Below are 19,378 nucleotides of genomic sequence, written 5' to 3' on the forward strand. Positions count from 1 at the left end.
TCACTTGCAGTTAAGTCAACCAATAAACGACTACCTCCAACCTAAAATAATTTTAATAAATTCATGATTATCAATATTCGTACTGGTTTATTTTTCCCTTTAGAACAATTATTTACAAACTTTTCGAAAATTATCAATATATATAATTTGGAGAAAAAAACGATGTTTAGCTCATCATTTACTAATAGAAAATTAATGTTTCAACATAAACATAACCTTATTAAACCGATACGTACCTCTTCTAATTCGATGTAAGATCCAGCACCTTCTGGAAACATCTCATCTGCTACAAGGGTAGGTTTCATTTTGTTACAAATGTGAATTAAACAAGGACTGTGTAAATTATTTGCAAAGCTATTATGGCTAGATATATGTACAATTAATAACAACAAGCTACCATGTAACAATAATATGTTATCCAAAGAATTTGAAATCTTATATCAGCGCCCTCTCGAGAAAATTGACAAAGCTACACAAGTAGGTAGGTATGTATTTTAAATTACTTTTTAAAATTCTAATGGATATTTTCACAAAAAAATAAGGATTAAACAAGATGGTATTCAACGATATCTATCTCTTTTTTTTTAAAAAACTGTAATTATTATTAATCGTAATAATATACTCATCATTGACAATGACGCGGCTATGTGCACATTAAAACACCTTAATCCGTATCTTACAAGACCAGCTTTTCTTTTACACTATATACAGTAGCTAAATATTGTATTATTTCATTTTGCAATATAATAAAACTATTTATATATTTATATATGCACGTATGTGTTTTTGAATCGTTGTAAGTGTCTACACTTTCTATTTTTACATGCAGACACGTGCAACAAATTATAACAAAATTCATCAGCTTCTTTAATTTTCTTTCTATGCTTAGCATAAGCAAGAAACGATTCGAAATTAAACAATTCTGCTTGACTTGCTTCTTCTCTGTACAACGTAATAGGCTCCGCTAAGGATCCGCTTATTGCCGACGAATTTTTTCTCCGGCGTCCAACGGCGTATAACGTTATTCTTCGTCTCAGAATTCAGGAGACTATATAATTTAATATTAACATCTCGTTCGACCCTAGAACCAGCCGACTCGATTATTATATTTTACTAAAATCACGATTAAAATCACGATTGGAATTCTTCTGATTTTAGTTGGGATTATATTTTATTTACAAGTTGATTAAAGTTAAACTTCTCTTTCGTTGAGTCCGCATATTTAATTGCATTTAACTGTAACTCTCTATATTCTATGTAAAATCAATCATACAGATAACAAAAAATATACATATCAAAACTTGAAAACAAAAAATCGTCATCTTTGAGCGAGATAATCTTCGTGATAGCTTTGATTTATTAGAACGATCTACAATGATTCTTTTGTACCCCATATTGTTTGTATAAATATACAGAATAAAATATTGTACAACATTTTCTAAATGAGGAGATTCTTGAGCTAAGGTAACATAATTTTAAATGTTTCTACGGCTTTGAGAATCATACAAGAGCAAGAAAAAGAGATAGTCGAATATAATAAAGTATAGGTATTTGTAGCATATTGCACCGTCATTTTACATATAGTTTATTTTGACTTATAAAAAAAAATGCTGATTAGACCACTCTTTTTATGAGCCATAAAAAGTTGTCGTTCAAAATGAATGATGTTACAGCAAGAAAAAAAAGGAGACATTTATAAAACATTTCATTTGCATAGATCACAATTCCATCATTACGAAGATATGATTTCATTATATGAAATCGTTCTTAAAATTGATAAATAGTAAGCAACAATATCTAAAAGTGACACATAAGTCACGAATTATTTAAAAACGTTTGAATAACGTTTTGTTTTATCCCTTTTCTTTTTTTGTTAATTCTTTTACAGACATTTCATTCAGTCGTACAAAATTGTATCAAAAATTGTACAAAATATTCGTACAGAGGTACAATACCGTGAAAGTACGATACATTAGAGCTCTTATATTTTTCAACATTGATCGTCAATAATTTAAAAAGAACAAAAGAAAAATATTTAAGAAACATGTAATTATAGTACTGTTAGCTCAGGAATCTCTTATACATGGATACGGTACTTCTAAAGGGACACTCTGTACGCGTGTAAAACAATATTAAAAAGTAGAAAATATAGACAAAACTATCGTTTGACAATACGAATTTTTTTCTGTGAATATCGTTATGTATTCCGAAAAATAGCATACGACACTCGATTTTAGTACGACTTCACATTGTAGTTGAATAAAAATAATTGTTGCAATTAAAAAAAGTAATAAGTACAGAAAAGCGGATATATGGGAATTTGATTGACTGGATCTAGGGTCAAATACATCGGTCCGCGCAGAGAAATTCCGTACCCCGGATTCCGAGCGAAGAAGTTACGTCTTATCTTCGTCACAGAATGAAGAAGGAAACAAAATTTATATTTATTTCCGCATAAAAAAGGAAATTGTCCCTCTATCGCTGGCACACACGGCGAAAGTCCAACGAGGACAAACATTTTTTAATGTATAACGAATTCCAATATGGATATGGACGATTATTTTTGATTAATATTTCTCATATAGTCCTCTTTTTTTTAATGAACATCCATAAGAGTGGATGCTTATTTATCATCGTAAAATTACGCAGTTATCCTTAAAAGGGAAATTCATGTTCCCCGTAAATGAGTTAACAAATGAGATTGTTCGATGTCCAAGTAAAAACGTAAAAACCAGAAAGAGCGAAAACGAATTAACTATCGCATTATAAACTATACTATTGCGTAAAAAACATATTTCCATTCTATGTAGAACTTACAATAACAAATACAATAAATTATTAACATTGTACTCGGTATAATTTATATATATATATACTATATATTTTTTATATTATAAATATATATATATATATATATTATACATAATACCAAATGAATTATAAAAACGATGAGAAATGCGCGTTGATAGTTTTTACGAATTTACTTTGGTAAAAAGTATATTATTATACTTATATACGAATAGATATATCTAACAATGGACATTGGATGACTCATATACTAAAGATAACTGCGTAATTATAGTCGATGCATATTATTGCGGTAGACTATACGATTAATTGATCTAATTCATCGAAGAAACTGCTATTGCGCAGTAAGATTGTCCTCGTCTATAACTCGGCTAAATTACAATTTTTTCTCCGCCCGAAAGTTTATTACTTCTTTTACTTGTAATGTTCTTTTCTGCATTTTTTAAATATATACTATTTCTACTATAATGTCAATCGACCATTTTGTTTGGGGAGAGGGGGGAACACTCGAGCGATCCAGTAATTATGGGGGGATACTGAACGTTTCTGCGCGGCCCAGGATTAATTTGCCTGGAAGATCGGACCGCGTGGTAAAACACAGCCATCACGTAAGCTTCGCACTGATTACAAAATCTCTCATGCAGCTTCTCATTCGCACACTCAACGATCTTTCATTCTCTCCCTCGTGTACTCACAGCTCTCATTCTCTTATCGCATGTATTCCTCTTATTCGACTTAGACTAAATACAATCGTAGATTACAATTATGTACAATTAACTATTTCTTACTGTGAAAGTTCCGACGAGGCCGCGTACGAAGTAATCTCAAGAATCATCCCCGTTTTAATCCAACGTTCTTTAAATCGTTTCTTCCTATTTTTTTTTCAAGTTCTCTGTACACATACAATACACACACATAATTCAGACATACACGCATACACAGTTTCATTTTGAAGAATTCGTGTAGACAAAACAAAAAATGTTTTTCTTCTTTACAACATCAGTCCGTTGAATTCACAGTAGATTCCATGGAGATCTTCGTCAACAACCTCGACTGTTTCTTCAATCTGCTTTCTCTTTCATCAAGGAAAAACAGACATCTGGTCGCCGCCGCGAAATGGCACGCCCGTTTTCATCTCTCGAGTATTGTTTAAGAATAAAACCGGATTATTTTTGTTTTTTCTCGAGGAGTATAAATTCTTCTCATTTAACGTAGGAGAACGTCCGTTGAAGCGAGTCCAGAACGAGTATATCTTAGAAGTCGCGCGACCACCTTGTTCCTCTCGCCGAAATGAGCGTTTTTGTTTCGTGATTCTGTTGCCGTAAGAAGGTGAAATTTATAAAAGAAATTCATTAATATGAACAAAGAATAATCATCGTATATACATAAGATAATGATAATGATTAATAATAATAATATTAATATTAATAATAATAAAATATAATAATAATAAAATAAAAAACATGGTCTATAAATATCATCAACAGACTAATGCAAGTAATTCTTACATACAATTTTGTAAAAAATGTTGTATCAAGAACTATCGTATCATAGGCTTAGTGAAAACAGTTGATAAAATTCATACTCCGTACTTTATCAATTATATGTACAACTCCTATTGAAAATCTTGAACCTAAACGGATCTATCTGCAAAACAAAAAATGTTTGATCACTAACGATTTGATTATTAATATCGATCTATTTATCGAAGTAGTATTATTCAGTTTAATAATATTAGTAAAATATTTGACCTGATTTAAAGCAAATACCAAAAACTTGAAGTTTCGAAGCCTACGACGACATCAGTGTTGTCTGTCTCTTTCTTAGATCTTTCCACTAAGCCAACGATACGCTGCAACAAATATGATAAAAAATTGTCTTGTAAGAATATGCAGTACCTCGATCTTCTTGGACCGTATCACTTGGAGAAACAGTTTTTCACCTTATTACGGCAACGTGCTTTCACCGCAAGCGTGTATCGAGTCCGTTTTCTTTATCGATCGTAAAAATCATACAAGCACCGTGTGTATGTGTTCTTGTCCTCTGCTTCATTACTCCACGAGTATCATTAATTATCACCTAACTTGGCATCCCTGCGGTATACTTGTCGCGGCAGGACACGTGGAGGAGTCCCTTTGCACGGAACTATTATTTTCCTCCTCTTCTTCTTCTTCCTCCTCTCTGGAAGATTCCTCCTCGTCTTGGCCCTTGATCGGTGGATTTCTTATCTCGTTCGAAACTTCAGGACTTCCCGGTTTCTCCCTCGTTAAACTGGACTCTTCACCGTGGACTGGCGGGCCCTTCAACTCGTAGCCCTCCTGACAGCGCGTCAATTTTAACCTAATCGGAGTGACTTTCGCCGAACGAACGTTTCTAGGTGCACTACCACCAGTATCTGGGTCGGTAGGTTGTTTCTCTTCGATGTTAGCAGCTACCGATGGGTAAACAGGCTCGTCTTTGGCCGGTTCCGGAGGTGGAGGACCTACTCTACTATCAGTCGGATGTCGTTCCTCTTCCTCCTCTTCTTCTTCATCCGCAAGTAAAATAGGTAACTCGTCTGGAGAATCATTACCTTTGCCGAGTTTTATTATTAATTTCGGAGGAGCGGTTCCACCCTCGAGGATACGTACCCTAGCTTCCTTTCTACTCGACTGTCGTTTCTTTCGTTTACCATTTCTATCCTTTTTACTTTTCCCTCTTAATTTCTCATCGTTATCGAAACCGGCCATGATCATACGCCTGAATTTCATACTCTCTCTCTTTAACTCCTCGATGCTCGGTGTACTACTAGGAATACTGCTCAACCGCTTTTTCGGCGGTCTGATCCTCGTTCTGTCATCCTGGCCACTTTCTTGGACACCAATTATGCTGTTACCGATCTTGATCTTCAACTTCGGCGGACCATTGTTCGTAGTAGTAGTTGTGGTGGTCGTAGTCGTCGATCTACCGCCACTACTCTGTCTGCCTCTTCTACGATCCGTGTTTCCGACCGGAGCGTTACCACTGGAACTAGCACCGTTAGTAGCGCTGCCCCGCCTTCTCTCGACGCTTCCCTCTTCCTCGTTAGTATCCAAGAACCCAGTAGATCTTTCTTTTCTTCGTTTCTTTTCCATGTTTGCATCGACGACTGCCTTGTAGTCTTCTCTCGTGGGTATACTGGTCATCGAGGCAACCGCTTTCGGTATTGTTATCACTGTGCGATTGATCTGTGGCATGATGATTGGTGCTGACGTAGCCAGATTTCCACAACCTGGCTCGTCCATATTCATATCCTGAGAGCAGTACTGCCGGAGCAATTCCTTCTTTCGCATTCGTCTAAGGTTTGAAGTTCCGGAAGCGATGGAAGCACTGGTAGCGGCTGGTGTGATTATCGCGGGTGCCTGCTGTGCAAGGGGCGGTACCGACGAGGTAGGAACGTAATTGGCATCCAGGAAAGGACCTTTGATCTTAACCTTCAGCTGGTTTCTCGAATCCGTCAAGGAGACTTTATTGGCGTCAACAAAGCCAGAAGATGAGGCGTCGATACTCGCATCAAAACTCGGCTTTGAACAGTCTTCTTGACTTTGCTTGATCAGCGCGGGTCCGAATTCTTTCTCGAGGTCTTCTTCGATATCTGGGAGAGCAGGATCATTAGCTGAGACGCTCGTGAACGTACCCAGGAAATGATTCTCGTACGTTTGACCATGCAAGGTAGAAGAACTTGAAGCATCAAGAGTGGAATTGTATGTTCTCATATCGACAGGGCCTGGAATAAGTGGTAGGACGGTATCGAAGCTCTGCCCAGCGTTTGACTGACTTTCCACGACAACAGAACCATCATGACTTGGAGAGCAAGAAAGTCGTCTGTCTTCCAGATACTTCCTACTGCCTCCAGGACTGGAGAGTCTTGACTGAACGCTTTCTCCAGAAGCCATGACTGTGGAATCTCTCCTTTCGATTCCGGCCATCGCGGCATCAGTCGACTTCTTTCGCTCTCTCATAGTGCGTAAATCGGCAATGTTCGCCTCACTAGTTGAATCTTCATCGGAATCGAAGTCGTAAACCGTGCCGACTAGTTTGTTCTGAATGGAGTCGTCGTGTTGGCTGATACCCACGCCGGAGACCAGAGAGAGTCCTGAATTTTGTCCGCTTCTACCTCGACCTCTGCCTCTTCCGCGTCCACGCCCCCTGTAACCGGAGTGTTGCGCCGAATTTTTGGCACCTCTGCCACGACCTCGCGCTCCAGGAACGTTTTTCTGGGTTTCCTGTCTCGGAGATTTTCCCGGAGACTTCCCTTGTAAAGATGTTACACGAGCAGAGGTCCTGGTAGGTTTGGAAGGTGACTTTTTCCCAGAATGTTGACTCTTGTTGTCCGTCAGAGCTTCTTGAAGACTCTCGACAACGGTATCGCTGGCATGACTCTCTGGTGCTACGGTGTTTAAGAAATTTATTGGCAACGAAGGTGAAGCGGTTACTTGCGTTTGCAATTGTTGTTGCGTCCTCTCTATAGGTTCTGCAGGTGGAACAGTGACTTGTGGAGGTGGTGGCGGTGGTGGTGGAGGTGGTGTGACTATCTTAGTAGGCGAGACCATGGCTGCGGTAAGCGCCATGTTGTGCGAGGAAGACGTGAATGCTGCGGTACATGGTGAAGCTTGTAGATTAAGCGAATCTTCTAGCGGTTTCACGTGTGGCAATAACGACTGAGCTCCTGGAAACGCAGCTCCAAATGCTGGCGGAAAGAGAGCTGGTCCAGGAGAAGGGTAAGGTAAAGGTGCTGCACAGGACTGTGGCGGAAATAGGCTGACCGGACCGGTACCGTAACTCGAATCCGCGTAGTACGTTGTTTCCATGGAACATGGTGGAAACGGAATGCTCGGTACGTTCTTGTAAGGTGGAATGGAATGATCCTCCGCAGAAGAGGCGGAAGTAATCGAAGAAGATGTAGATCTTCGGGAAGGCAAAACTTGACTTTCCGCCCACCTGGTGTCTGGACGACCGTTTATATCATTGTACGGTGAATTTTGATCGTACTCCTGCTGTCTGACAACGTCGTCCTCTTTATCGAGCACCCTGTCCATCATTTCAGCAGCTTGATCCTCTTCTGATGCTGGCAAACTGATTAAATGTCTGTTCATCATTTCCATAGGATTTTCTTCCGGTATCTGTTGATCGAGTATCGTCCTTTCGTGTGGTTCTTGCTGACTATGTAGAATCGAATGTGATTGCTGCAAAAGATATTGTTCCTGTATACTCGGTGCGGTCAAATGAGTACGCGCGATAGAATCGTTCTCTGGAATAGTTTCATTAGGAAATTGATGATTGCCGTATCGGCGATTCTGCGTCTCCATCAAAGCATTCAAATGTTGCACATCACTCAGTTCAAAACTATTGATGCTTGGTGGAACCCATCTCTCGTCGGTCTCCGCTCGATCGAGCTTCGATCGTTCCACTAAGCTTACTTTGTTCGCCTCACGATCCTCTTCATAGGCCGCATACCTATCGTTACCGCTCGAGTAGCATGTTTTCCTCTTTTCTTCTACCGTACTCTTATTATAACTGCTAGGACGGGTTTCATTAATAGCTACCTCTTCTTCAGAAACTTCAACATTTTTCACGTTTAGGACTGGTTCTGCAATAGGCTCGAGAATCTTTGTCTCTTTTTCTGCTTGAGTTTGAGCAAGTTGCTGCTGCTGCTGCTGAAGTTGCGGGGATTGTTGTGGTTGTTGCGGTTGGAGTTGTTGCGGTGGTTGTTGTTGTTGTTCGTATGTTTTTTCTATTGGTGGTTCCTCTTTTTTGATTTCGCCATCCACAGGTACTGCCTCTAATTCGAACTGACTAGAATTTGATTTCTTCGAGAGTTCCATACGCAATTTCTCAACAAGATGCAATGTTTCCCTCGCGCTATCTTCTTTCGAATCTTCCTTGAACCACAATTCATTATTGAACGAGAAACTTAATGGTACACCCCGTTCTTCTGCATCTCTTGATATACCAAATCCATCTTCGTTCACTATTTCTTCTGTTAACATATCCTGGTCAAAATCAAACAATTCCGAAACACTCGCATCTTTACCATGTTGTGGTGAGAAAATTGATCTATTTGCAGATTTTCGTCGTTTTTGATGTTCTTTTTCAGAATTTTCAACTCTTTCCAAAACAGATTTGACGTTGTCATCTTTGCTACTTTCTTTCTGTACATTGTCTTCCACGGGAATGGGCTGAGGTTCGATATTCTGCGGTGGTTCGACACTTCGTTGTTCGACAATTTCCTCCAGATTCTTTGTTTGATTTCGATCCGTTTTCTTCTTTCCAGCTATAACTTTGTCAACTTCTGGTACCTCGGAAATATCCTTCTTTATTATCTCTTCCTCCACTTGTTCTTCCGATTTTGGTTTCTCAATAATAATATCGCTCTCGTTAATATGGTTTTTACGATCTTCGTTTTTCACAGCGTCTTTCATTTGCTGACTTTCTTCCACGGATCCTTTCTCTTCCTTTTCCTCATCACAAGCAACTTTCTCAACTTTCACCTCCGAATTTTTACTCTTAGACATTTTGTCGTGATGTTCACGTTTCTCCAACAATTTATCTAATCCCCTCAATGATTTCTTCGGGCTGTCCCTTTCTGCTCTACGCTGTTTCATCTCTTCTTCCAAAATATTGACCGCGTCCTTGCCCCCAATTTTTTTAACTTTCTTCTCTTCGTTCTTTGAAGAATTGTCCGTGCATTCGTTAGTTTTTCCTTGATCAACAATCTTTGGTTCGTCTTTTCTACTCTCCTCTTCGTTTTTCTTTTCTACTATCTTGATAGGTTGCTTGTCGGTTAACCGTTTCTCCGGTTTCTTGATCGTTTCTTTCCCACTCTTTTCATCCTTTGCGACAGACTCGTTCGGTTTTCGCTTTCTGCTTTCGGACTTGGTCTTCTTATCTTCTTTCCTTGGCAAGGACTGCTGCTTACTAGCTTGACCCGACTTTTTGGGAGGTCTGGACCCAGAAACACTTCTTGGCCCATCATGATCTCCAGACCCAATGAGCAGATCCTCATTAGTCTCTGTTCCTGCTGTTGCGGCTCCCGCTGTTGCTGGTTGCTTTTGTTTGTTGTCTCTTTGATCCTGCTTCTTGACAGTTGCTTCTTGTTGTTGTGTCTGTGGCTGTTGTTGTTCTTTAGGGGTTCTACGAGATTCCTCTCTCTCAGTAGGCGGCTGAAACTCAGGTCCCCGCCGCCCGTCGGAAGTTTTAAGCTTCTTCTCGGGCAGCTTCTTGAGTTTCCGCCCTGAAATTTGTTTTCTTTCAGCATCCTGTCGTTCTGGTGACGTTTTATTAGACTGTTGCCTTCTATTCGCTGTGCTTGAAATTGTAACCGGTTTACTTTTCGTTCTGTTACCAGTATCACTTTCAGAGGAAGTAGAACAAGAAGAACCGTCCATCAATTCATCTGAGAATTTCCTACGTTCTGGATTTTCGGAATCACTGCTACTTTCTGAGGAACTACTACAACTATTACTACTACTGCTGCTATCGCTGTTGCTTGAAAGCACCGACGATTTTCGGTCGCTCGGTTTTCTAGGTCTTCTCGGGCGACTCTCCTTCGAGATGATTTCCTCTTTCCTGGAGGACGATTCTTCTTTCTTAGAAATCAATTCGTCCTTTCTGGATGAAACTTCCTCTTTTCTAGAGGATGAGGAAGAAGAAGATGAAGAAGAGGATGAAGATGATGAGGATGATGAAGAAGATGACGACGATGAAGATGATGAGGATGTTTCTTCTTTTCGTGAAGAAAGTTCTTCTTTTCTGGAAGAATCGTCCTTTTTAATTTCCTTCTTTTTTCCTGCTTCTGGAGATTCCTTTTTCGATCTTCCGTCAAGCGTCTCCTGTTCGATTTGCTGCGTAGTCTTAGTACCCATGCCACTTTTGATGTGTTCGGCGGCCTTCTTGGCAGCTTGTCTTTGCGGCACATACGCCAAAATCTCCGTTCCATCTTCTTTATCGAAATCATATACATCGTTATTTTTAGTTTCCTTCGACTGTTTGTTTTCTCTCTGTTTTTTATTAGGGGTTTTGTCTTTTGATTGCTTTGACGAGGAACATTTCGGAAGTTCCTCGACAGGAGACTTAATTACTTCTGGGGTAGATTCAGGCACCGAATTGTCTTTTTTACCTTGCTGTGTGCGTTGCATGATTTCCGAAGCTTTCTTTGCAGCTTGTCTCTGTGGGACGATTAATGCGGAAGGTATATATTCTTTCTTTTTAGAGCCAGCTTTATTTTGATTCTCTTTATTCTTCGAACCTGTGTTATGATACGTTGATTCGACATGTCTGGGATCTTTGCCAAAACTTTTTTGTGAATTTTTTGACAAATTTGCCGCGGAAAACTCTTTCACCGCTGCTTTCGTGATTAAAACCGCAGAATGAGATGCATGTTCTTGGGAGTCAGAGTCAGTATCTGAATAAATAGTGGAAGCGGTAAAATGCTTCGTTGCGCCACCGCTTAACATTAACAGTTCGTCGCTTTCACTACCAGAAGCACTTCCTAATTCTTTCTCCATATGTTCGAGCGTATGCGATCTACTATTCACAAGCTTTTCATTTTCACTGTTATCCCTAAGCGCCGAATGCAATTTATCAGCCGATTGAACAGTCTTTTTCGTTTTTCTTCGCGATAGTTTAGTTTTTGTCGAAACGTTAGTTTCTTCTTCCGTACTCGACTCAGTTTTCGATTTTTCGGTTGTCTTCACCTTAGCTGCGTCCGTTTCACTACTACTGACAGATGATAGATCACTGCCATAAAGAGTCTTTCTTCGGACGGAGCCGTTGAAGTATAACTTTTTACTAGAGGCACCATTAAAATCTTGTTGTTGCTGCTGTTGTTGCTGCTGCTGAGTCTTCTTCTCTTCACTAGTCGGAGAGTCTATACCAGCAATTCTGGCAATAATCGTGTCAAAGTCGTGAGTGTGATCCTCCGAGTCAGGGTGGGAATATAATCGGTCATATATCGAAGGTCCATGATTTGCCTCCATTACAGCAGCAACTGCTGATGGTGGTAAAGGTGGACCAGACATTACTAAAGCTTGCTTGTGGAAAGTCTGCTCTCGTAATCTGAGGAAGGTTCGACAGAGTTTTTCTCTTCTGCCAACCATGTAACATAGGTTTCGAACTCTTTCCAGATCTTGGCGCAATTGCACGAATGTCCTCATCTTTTCAAGATCTGCTGCTTGTCCTTGATTACGCGATCCACTACCCGAAAGTTCTCCACAACGCGGTGCCAAAAGCGGTTTGTTATGACCGGCCTATAAAATTAAATGAAAAAATTAAGAAAAAATAAATTTAACATAAGAAAGCTGTTCACTTATTTCATTTATGATTTTCTGCTCATTCTCGATATAAATGTTGACTTTATAAAGAAACAACGCTAAAATTAGTGAAACGAAATAGAATGTTTAAATAGGATGTAGGAAAAAATAAATTTAAACAAGTAATTCAAATATATTAAATCAATAAGTCAAATTACTTTTATAATTATAATCTTAAATAGAAAAATCGTAGATTAATAACAATCATTAGTACAGAAGCACATAGTAAACAACAAAAAATTATTATTAGTTTCAACTAATATGTGATGTTTTCAAATCTTACTTACCCTTCTTTTGAGCTTCCAATAATTATAAATATAAACAATGCCATCAGGATCGACATCTAATTGCTGCGAAGCGATATCCTTTAAACTCACATGTTTGTCAAATTCTGCTTCAATTTCTTGCAGTCTAATGAAAAATAATCGAAAATTTATAATAAATATAGGAACTTGATAAAGAAAAATTAACAAAATAGTGATTAAACACATACTTTGCAGCACGTGCTTGATTTTTCTCTTCAGAAGTCATGTCTTTTCTCTTACGTCTTCTAGACTCCGCATCTTCGGAATCTGATCCTGCTTTGTCAGCTCCACTTCCTATAGTGCTTCCAGTACCTTGAACTTTATCTTTCGTATTTGTTCTACTATGTTTCTGGCAGTAAGACTGTAAATAAAATTTACATTAATATTCACATTATTATTCTTTAATACAAAAAATTGTAATAATAATTAATAATTTAGTACTTTTTGAATTAATATTTTCGATCTATATCTATTTCTTTCTTCTATATTTATATTGCAAAAAAGCACTTTATTTTTGCCATAATGTTTAAAATAATTGTTTATTGAATAGTACCCTTAATTTTACTCCATCGTCTGCCATTTCATCTTCAATGATTGCCTTCATCTCTAAGCCATATTTGAAGGCACACGTTACGTGATACGCTGTTTTACACGTCTTTATACTGCACTGGATGCAAGCACCGACCCTCTCTCGACACAATACACATATTAAGGCCCATCGACTTTGCTATAAACAAAAATTTATTATATGAACTTCAAATTTTTACTTTTCTTTCTATAAAATTTATATTGAACATATATGTATATATATATTTTATATACCGGAATGCTGGATATTTTAGTAATAGGCTCCATTCTTTCGACACAACCAATGCTGACTTCTGGGATCCATAAAGCACAAGAAACATGAGCCCATTTTTGGCCACTACGAGTACACTTCATAGCACCACCTTTGTTAGGACAAAGAACACAATCTGGTCGTTGACTTAGAGAACAAGTTCTGCATAGCCATGAACCATCTGGTATTGAAGTAATTCCATAACATGCTTGATGTACACATATATTGCAGCAATCACAAAATACCATTTCATTTCCTTCCTCGGAATCAGGCTAACAAAATAATTTTTTAATTAATAATACTATTCAGTATTATTAATCCTGTTTCATGAAATTAATCAGAAGATACTTACAGATCTGCAAACATCGCAGATCACATTTTCATCATACTCAATACCAAGACCTTCCTCATTCTTGACTATAGTTTGTATTCTTTCCCAACAACGAACTTCCAGTTCTTCTATCACACGTTCCAATTGCGATTCCGTAATAGGCAATTGTCCAGCCTAAAATTATAATGCGATTATAAATTATAAAATTATATAATAAAACTATGCAATTTTGAATAAACATTTACTTTCATATTTTGGGTGCAGAAAATAAAATTATTATACATATATAGAGTTTTATTATTCATGTCCACTAAATTTACTAAAATAAAACAGTAAATGACAAATATAGATAATAATAAGTCAATAAAAATTTCTTATTTGATTAAATAAATAGACTTATTTAACGAAATATTATGTGATGAAAACTAGTAAATTTCAAGTTTACCTGTGCACGTTCACCATTTAATACATCTAACCAAGCAATATCAGTATCATCAAGGTCATAGGCACAAGCTTTTTCTGCTCGTGCTGGAGTTGTGCTTAAATGATGATCTTCAGGGTTGAAATAATCATCACGAGATATCCTTATGAATTTTTTAGGTCTATAAAAATTTTATCATTGAAGAAAATTACTAAAAGACTCTATTCATTTATATTATTTTAATCATAGTTATTAATATGTAAAGTGATACATGTCTGAAATTAAACTAAAAATCAGGAATAAGAATCACATTTCCATTAAATATAAATCATTTTCTAACCAAATATAGAATAGACATTAGCTTTCAAATAATTTTTAAAATATTAACATTTCTTTTTAGAAAAATAAGATCACTGGTTTCTTAAAGCATTCTATTAACTCTATGAAACCTCAAAGATTATATTTTAATATGCAGAAAGGATTTTTCTCTTGTAGTAGTACTTGCTATAGTACAGCAATTACCATGTAGATAATAACAATAGTGTTGTAAATTATAAGTAACATTATAATAATTGTTTCCAACAAAATTATTTATTAAGTTCAATATAACTATTGTATATCTATCATATTCAAAATTTAGTTATTTTCAGACATATTTAAAGAAGATACAATAAACCGTAAATAAGACTTACAATTTAAATTCACTGTGCTGCTTTATAGGTGTAGCTTGTGTGATAGTAACTGTTGGTTCTGGAAGGGAGTCTGGATTGACAGGTACTTGAACACCTCTCTCCCATTCTTGCTTCCATTGATCAGTAATAACCCAATATTCATTGGGACTTAGTGGCTCACTGTCAGGTAATTTCATTGCGCTAATCAAATCCTTACGAAATAATTCTGCAGGAGCCTCAGCAGAGGAGCGATTATATATACTAGAGATTTTAATGTCACAGAGTGGTCTGGGGGTCCAGGATGCCCCTCCTTGACTGGACGACGCCATCGTCTCCTCCTCTTCTGAGGGCCCCATGGTAGCTGCCAGCGACGACGAACCCGACGCTGGAACCAGCCTACATTTGCGCCTTTTGATTGCGCCTGGGCAAGACGCCAAATCATTGTCGTTTCTATTTATTCGTTTGCCTCGCTGTGCCATTCTACTATACCAAGTGAGCTAGCGGTACGTGGCACGTGCAGATGAGCCGCGCACACCCTGAAACGTTTCATTATTGTAAATTAAATGAATGATAAATAAAATTTGAAATAAAAGTATTTATTTAATTACTCACTACATAGTCGTCCATGTATTTATTATCTAGAAAGCGGATTCCTCTTGGAGCTGCAACAACAAAAATATAATTGTGGCTTTAATCTAGTTAAAAGAACAGTTAAAAAAATTTAATTAAAACTTCTTCAAATAATTATCAACTATGTTTTAACACCAAATATGATTCCCTGTGCAAAATTAATTGTTCTCCATAAATAAAGGAATATTTATACAGGAATAACAATATTACATGATTTTAATAAAAATATTACATAAAATAAAACTTCCATGCTTAGATGCAACAAATGGAGTATATCACATTAAAATGAAAACAAAGCAATATACAAAATCAAAAATTTATGCATTGTATTGTATAAATTTAAATTAATAACTGTTTGCAAAGAAATAATAGAAGAAAAGAATCAAATCCAGTAAAAGTAGTACATAAATACAATTATAATACACAACAGTAACTGCGTAGAAAAAAATACATAGAATACGATCATTGAAACATATTTCATACGTTACACATCGCAATAATGTTCATCAATTAAGTAGAAATGTATTATTGCATATAATAAAAATATAAAAGTGACTATAGATAAAGAATTGGTATTACACAGAGATCATAACTGTAAGACACAAAGCATTCCTTCGCAAACTGAATTTCCAAAGATAACATTTGAGATTAGAACTATTCGATAACACAAATTGACAATTCTACTAATTAGCACACATTAAGATGTTTATATCAGAATTCTAATAATGCAAATACATTTGAGATCATAACACTTGGACAAAAAGACCGATGGTATAGACTGATTGTATTGCAGGGGGTCTGCGGCCGTTGATCCTCGATGGCCGCCGCGGAGAGGTTATAAATGGGGCAGTCCAGCAGGAAAAGTTATTATTCGGATGAAATAGTTTTCCCGTAACGTAACAAGGCGTCGAGTAGTTGGAAAAACACAATAATCTTGGTGAAACTGATCGCCGTGGCGGGTGGCATGTAAACATTGCGACGAAGTTACTCCGCGGCGACGCTCGAGCGGCACCGAGGCTCGACCGTGAACGATCGCTGTATGACTTTCGATGAGTTGACACGAGGAAGTCAAGGTTCGCGGTCGAGAATAGACGTCTAGAAGAAGATCGGGCGGAGAGTCGAAAATGCTCACGGGTCCATTGGGCTGGTGGTGCTCCTGCTGGCCGACAACATTGACAATACAGATGGCGACAGGCTCGACTCGCACACGAATCTCGATACACACGTATACACATCTGAACGCACACGCAGCCGAATTTCAATACACATGCACAGAAATGTAAGTAAATACGCACACGCGACGTAAGAACACAGGTATGCACGAACGTGAATATATACGCACACGATGTTGATACGAACACGCGAGCACAAGTTCGACACGCACACGTAAACATGAACACGCACGCGCGCGCAAGAGAGAGCAAGAACGAAAGAGACAGAAAAAGATAGAAATGGTCGGAAGGCAGTAAATGCCTTATTATTGATCTATCGACAGAGAGGGTGATTTCGCGCGCGATGATGCACGTGACAAATAATAGCCGGTATGTCTGATCGTGAATGATCGAATTATTCTTCGATCGGTAGCTCCGAGATGGCAGTAGTCCGAGTACGCCTCTGTCACGGCAGCCTAACCAAGATGTCCTCATTAGCAATTCGAGTCGCAGCCGCGACCAGCTCGGTTTTACTCACTTCGTGGCCCGAGGGCTCCTGTCGAGCTCACTCGACGCCCTCAAATAGCCTCCGTAAGGACACCCGATGGCTTTCTTCCTCGCGCGGTGCACCGAATCGATATTGTATTTACATTAATGTGGATACTGCTGTTTGGCGCCATCATGCCTAAAAAAATAACTGTCTGTGCGCGAAGTCACGTGACCTCGCAACACGGTGAGATTCCACGATTGCTTTTATCCATAAGCCGCTATGAGCTCTGGAAACTGAGCAGAATGAGAATTTGTGGAATAAGTTACCACGAATGTTTCTAATAAACGTTGCTTTATTTTAGTTAAAATCCACTAAGAATTAAATAAAGAAACATCAGTTTTTTATTTAATAAAAACTTATGTTATAAGTACAATTTTTAAATATTTTCTTCATTTAACATTTATGTACAACGTTTACTAATGTGTTTTGCGAATGAACTCTTTTTTCGTCAGATAAATTAAAATTCAAAAAGAATTTAAATGGAGAGGAGAAAAAAGCTATATTATTTAAACAATTTATTCCTAGAAATGTTTTACACAATAAGCCACTATATCATCTAGGATTTTTGTTATCTAACTATTTTATGATGTGCCCGTAAAGTAACTAGTACCATGATCATATAAATAGGTCTCGACACCCACTAGGGAAAACCGTCCGAAAATTGAATCATGAAAACTCAACATGGAAAGCAACAGTTCTCGTTTTTGTAAAATAACAGGGAAGAATAAAGTATTTCTGCCTCTAATTGAGACATTCGTAGCATATCACACATGTGCAGAACATGAACCTTCTTGTCTTCCAAGTTGATTTTTCACGACTCAATTTACGGACGGTTTTCCCTATACTTCAGTATCTGAGTATCGAGATTTGTTCATGTGATCGTATCTAGTTACTACAAATCTTAAGAACTAATTTTGATGCTTCACTTATGTTCATTTGATAGTAGATAATTGTTATAATAAATAGACACATATGTATTTATACGGAATAATTTAAAGTATTTAACATATTAAAATATTCATCTTTTTCTTTCTTTTGTAAAAAAATATTTAATCTCTTTTTAAAACTTTTTTAAACATATTCTGCATGATTTATAACATGGGATTTCCTTAAATACAAGTAGCATTTAATAGCAGCGTTTTTATTGTGCTAAGGTTATGGTAAGCGGTTTGAGTACAATTTTATTTATTTTTAATATGTTGTTACAAGATCCAAAAACAAACTAAAATAACAATATTTTTCAGGAATCATTTATACATTATTGATGTACAATAACATTTATAAAATTATTTATTGGCAGTTAATATATAAAATTCTGAGTTCTACAAGGAATATTTCTTATTTGTTCCATATTTCAGTGATAGATACCTACAAAACAGTAGTAGGAGTCTTTTCAGAGAAAAAATACTGTTTTTATTGTTTTACTTTTAGAAACGCAAAAAGAAAAAATATTTTGTAGTTGGTTTACAGCAATTAAATCGTAAATCGATTTGCCATGTTTATGTTATAAGGTTATATTGACATCAGTATAAAGGATGGAACAGGTATTTTATGGAACATTTTTTTTTCTATTATTGTTGTAAATTTTACAATATAATAATTTATTATTTTTAGGATTGGAAGGCGAAAATCGATCAGGCTTGTCGAACAGCCGAAGAATTTACAAAACTTTATTATGAAAGTGTAGATAAACGCAGATATGTAAGTAATTTTAATACTGTTTGAAATTGTTATTTTATACAAATTAAACAATGAAATCCAAAAAGTTAAGAGAAATAAAACAAATAAATTTACAGAATATATATCATATTTATTTTAGCTTATATCAAGGTTATATTTGGATACTGCGACTTTAATATGGAATGGGAATGGTATTGAAGGCAAAGATAATATACAGAAATTTTGGACAGATTTGCTACCTTCAGATCATTCTATTCTTACTTTAGATGCTCAACCAATAATGGGTAAATAGATCTATATGTTAGGCAATATATGTTTTAAATATCTTAAATTTTTGTTATCCTTAGTTATAAATTTATATGCTTTTATAACATTGTTTTTCTTTCATTATATTTTGAACAAAAATTACTGTTGGATATTAAATATATATAAATATATTTAATTCTGGTATTAGGTCCTGAGATGGCAGATCAATTAACATTTCTTGTAAAAGTTGGAGGGCAAGTAAAATATGACGATAAAACATCGAAACCATTTAACCAAAGCTTCTTAATTGCAGCTATGGGAGATAAGTGGAAAATTGTATGCGATTGTTTCCGAATACAAGAAGCAATAGAAAATGTAAATTGAAATATAAAATAAGTTAATTTATGTGTTTTCAAAA

General features: G+C 36.7%; 2 protein-coding genes across 10 annotated transcripts; one reads left to right on the forward strand and one right to left on the reverse strand.

Moving 5' to 3' along the window:
- Nucleotides 1–1,323: 1,323 nt before the first annotated feature.
- On the reverse strand, nt 1,324–15,182 carry LOC132910651 (PHD finger protein rhinoceros-like). 8 transcript variants are annotated; one of them, XR_009658821.1, is made up of 10 exons: nt 14,725–15,182; nt 14,057–14,213; nt 13,633–13,785; nt 13,265–13,552; nt 12,996–13,169; nt 12,631–12,803; nt 12,425–12,548; nt 4,751–12,074; nt 4,560–4,660; nt 1,324–4,455 (listed from the first exon to the last, which is right to left on the reverse strand). XR_009658821.1 is itself a non-coding variant. In XM_060966469.1 (8 exons), exons 1-8 carry the CDS (start codon nt 15,180–15,182, stop codon nt 4,884–4,886), a joined length of 8,718 nt encoding a protein of 2,905 aa, XP_060822452.1. In that variant the 3' UTR covers nt 1,324–4,883. The 8 variants fall into 8 exon arrangements, 1 of the variants encoding a protein (XP_060822452.1); XR_009658820.1 differs by having other exon boundaries at nt 1,324–4,121; nt 4,401–4,455; nt 4,560–12,074; XR_009658819.1 differs by having other exon boundaries at nt 1,324–4,660.
- Nucleotides 15,183–17,914: 2,732 nt separating this feature from the next.
- Nucleotides 17,915–19,365, forward strand: LOC132910700 (NTF2-related export protein). Of its 2 annotated transcripts, XM_060966599.1 has the most exons (5): nt 17,945–18,008; nt 18,279–18,578; nt 18,649–18,735; nt 18,854–18,998; nt 19,169–19,365. In XM_060966599.1, exons 2-5 carry the CDS (start codon nt 18,570–18,572, stop codon nt 19,342–19,344), a joined length of 417 nt encoding a protein of 138 aa, XP_060822582.1. In that variant the 5' UTR covers nt 17,945–18,008; nt 18,279–18,569; the 3' UTR covers nt 19,345–19,365. The 2 variants fall into 2 exon arrangements, with proteins under 2 accessions (XP_060822581.1, XP_060822582.1); XM_060966598.1 differs by having other exon boundaries at nt 17,915–18,578.
- Nucleotides 19,366–19,378: the final 13 nt, after the last annotated feature.

The sequence above is a fragment of the Bombus pascuorum genome, chromosome 9 (assembly GCF_905332965.1).
Source record: "Bombus pascuorum chromosome 9, iyBomPasc1.1, whole genome shotgun sequence".
NCBI lineage: Eukaryota > Metazoa > Arthropoda > Insecta > Hymenoptera > Apidae > Bombus > Bombus pascuorum.

What these genes read in the sequence shown, in the direction of transcription:
- LOC132910651 (XM_060966469.1), bottom strand. Translation starts at nt 15,182, where the DNA reads ATGGCACAGCGAGGCAAACGAATAAATAGAAACGACAATGATTTGGCG. An exon ending in TAAATGGTGAACGTGCACAG is followed by an intron (nt 13,786 to 14,056) that starts GTAAACTTGAAA and finishes TTATAATTTTAG; the next exon opens with GCTGGACAATTGCCTATTAC. An exon ending in ATTGGAAGCTCAAAAGAAGG is followed by an intron (nt 12,075 to 12,424) that starts GTAAGTAAGATT and finishes TTAATTTTATAG; the next exon opens with GCCGGTCATAACAAACCGCT.
- LOC132910700 (XM_060966598.1), top strand. An exon ending in GTGTAGATAAACGCAGATAT is followed by an intron (nt 18,736 to 18,853) that starts GTAAGTAATTTT and finishes TATTTATTTTAG; the next exon opens with CTTATATCAAGGTTATATTT. An exon ending in AGATGCTCAACCAATAATGG is followed by an intron (nt 18,999 to 19,168) that starts GTAAATAGATCT and finishes TTCTGGTATTAG; the next exon opens with GTCCTGAGATGGCAGATCAA.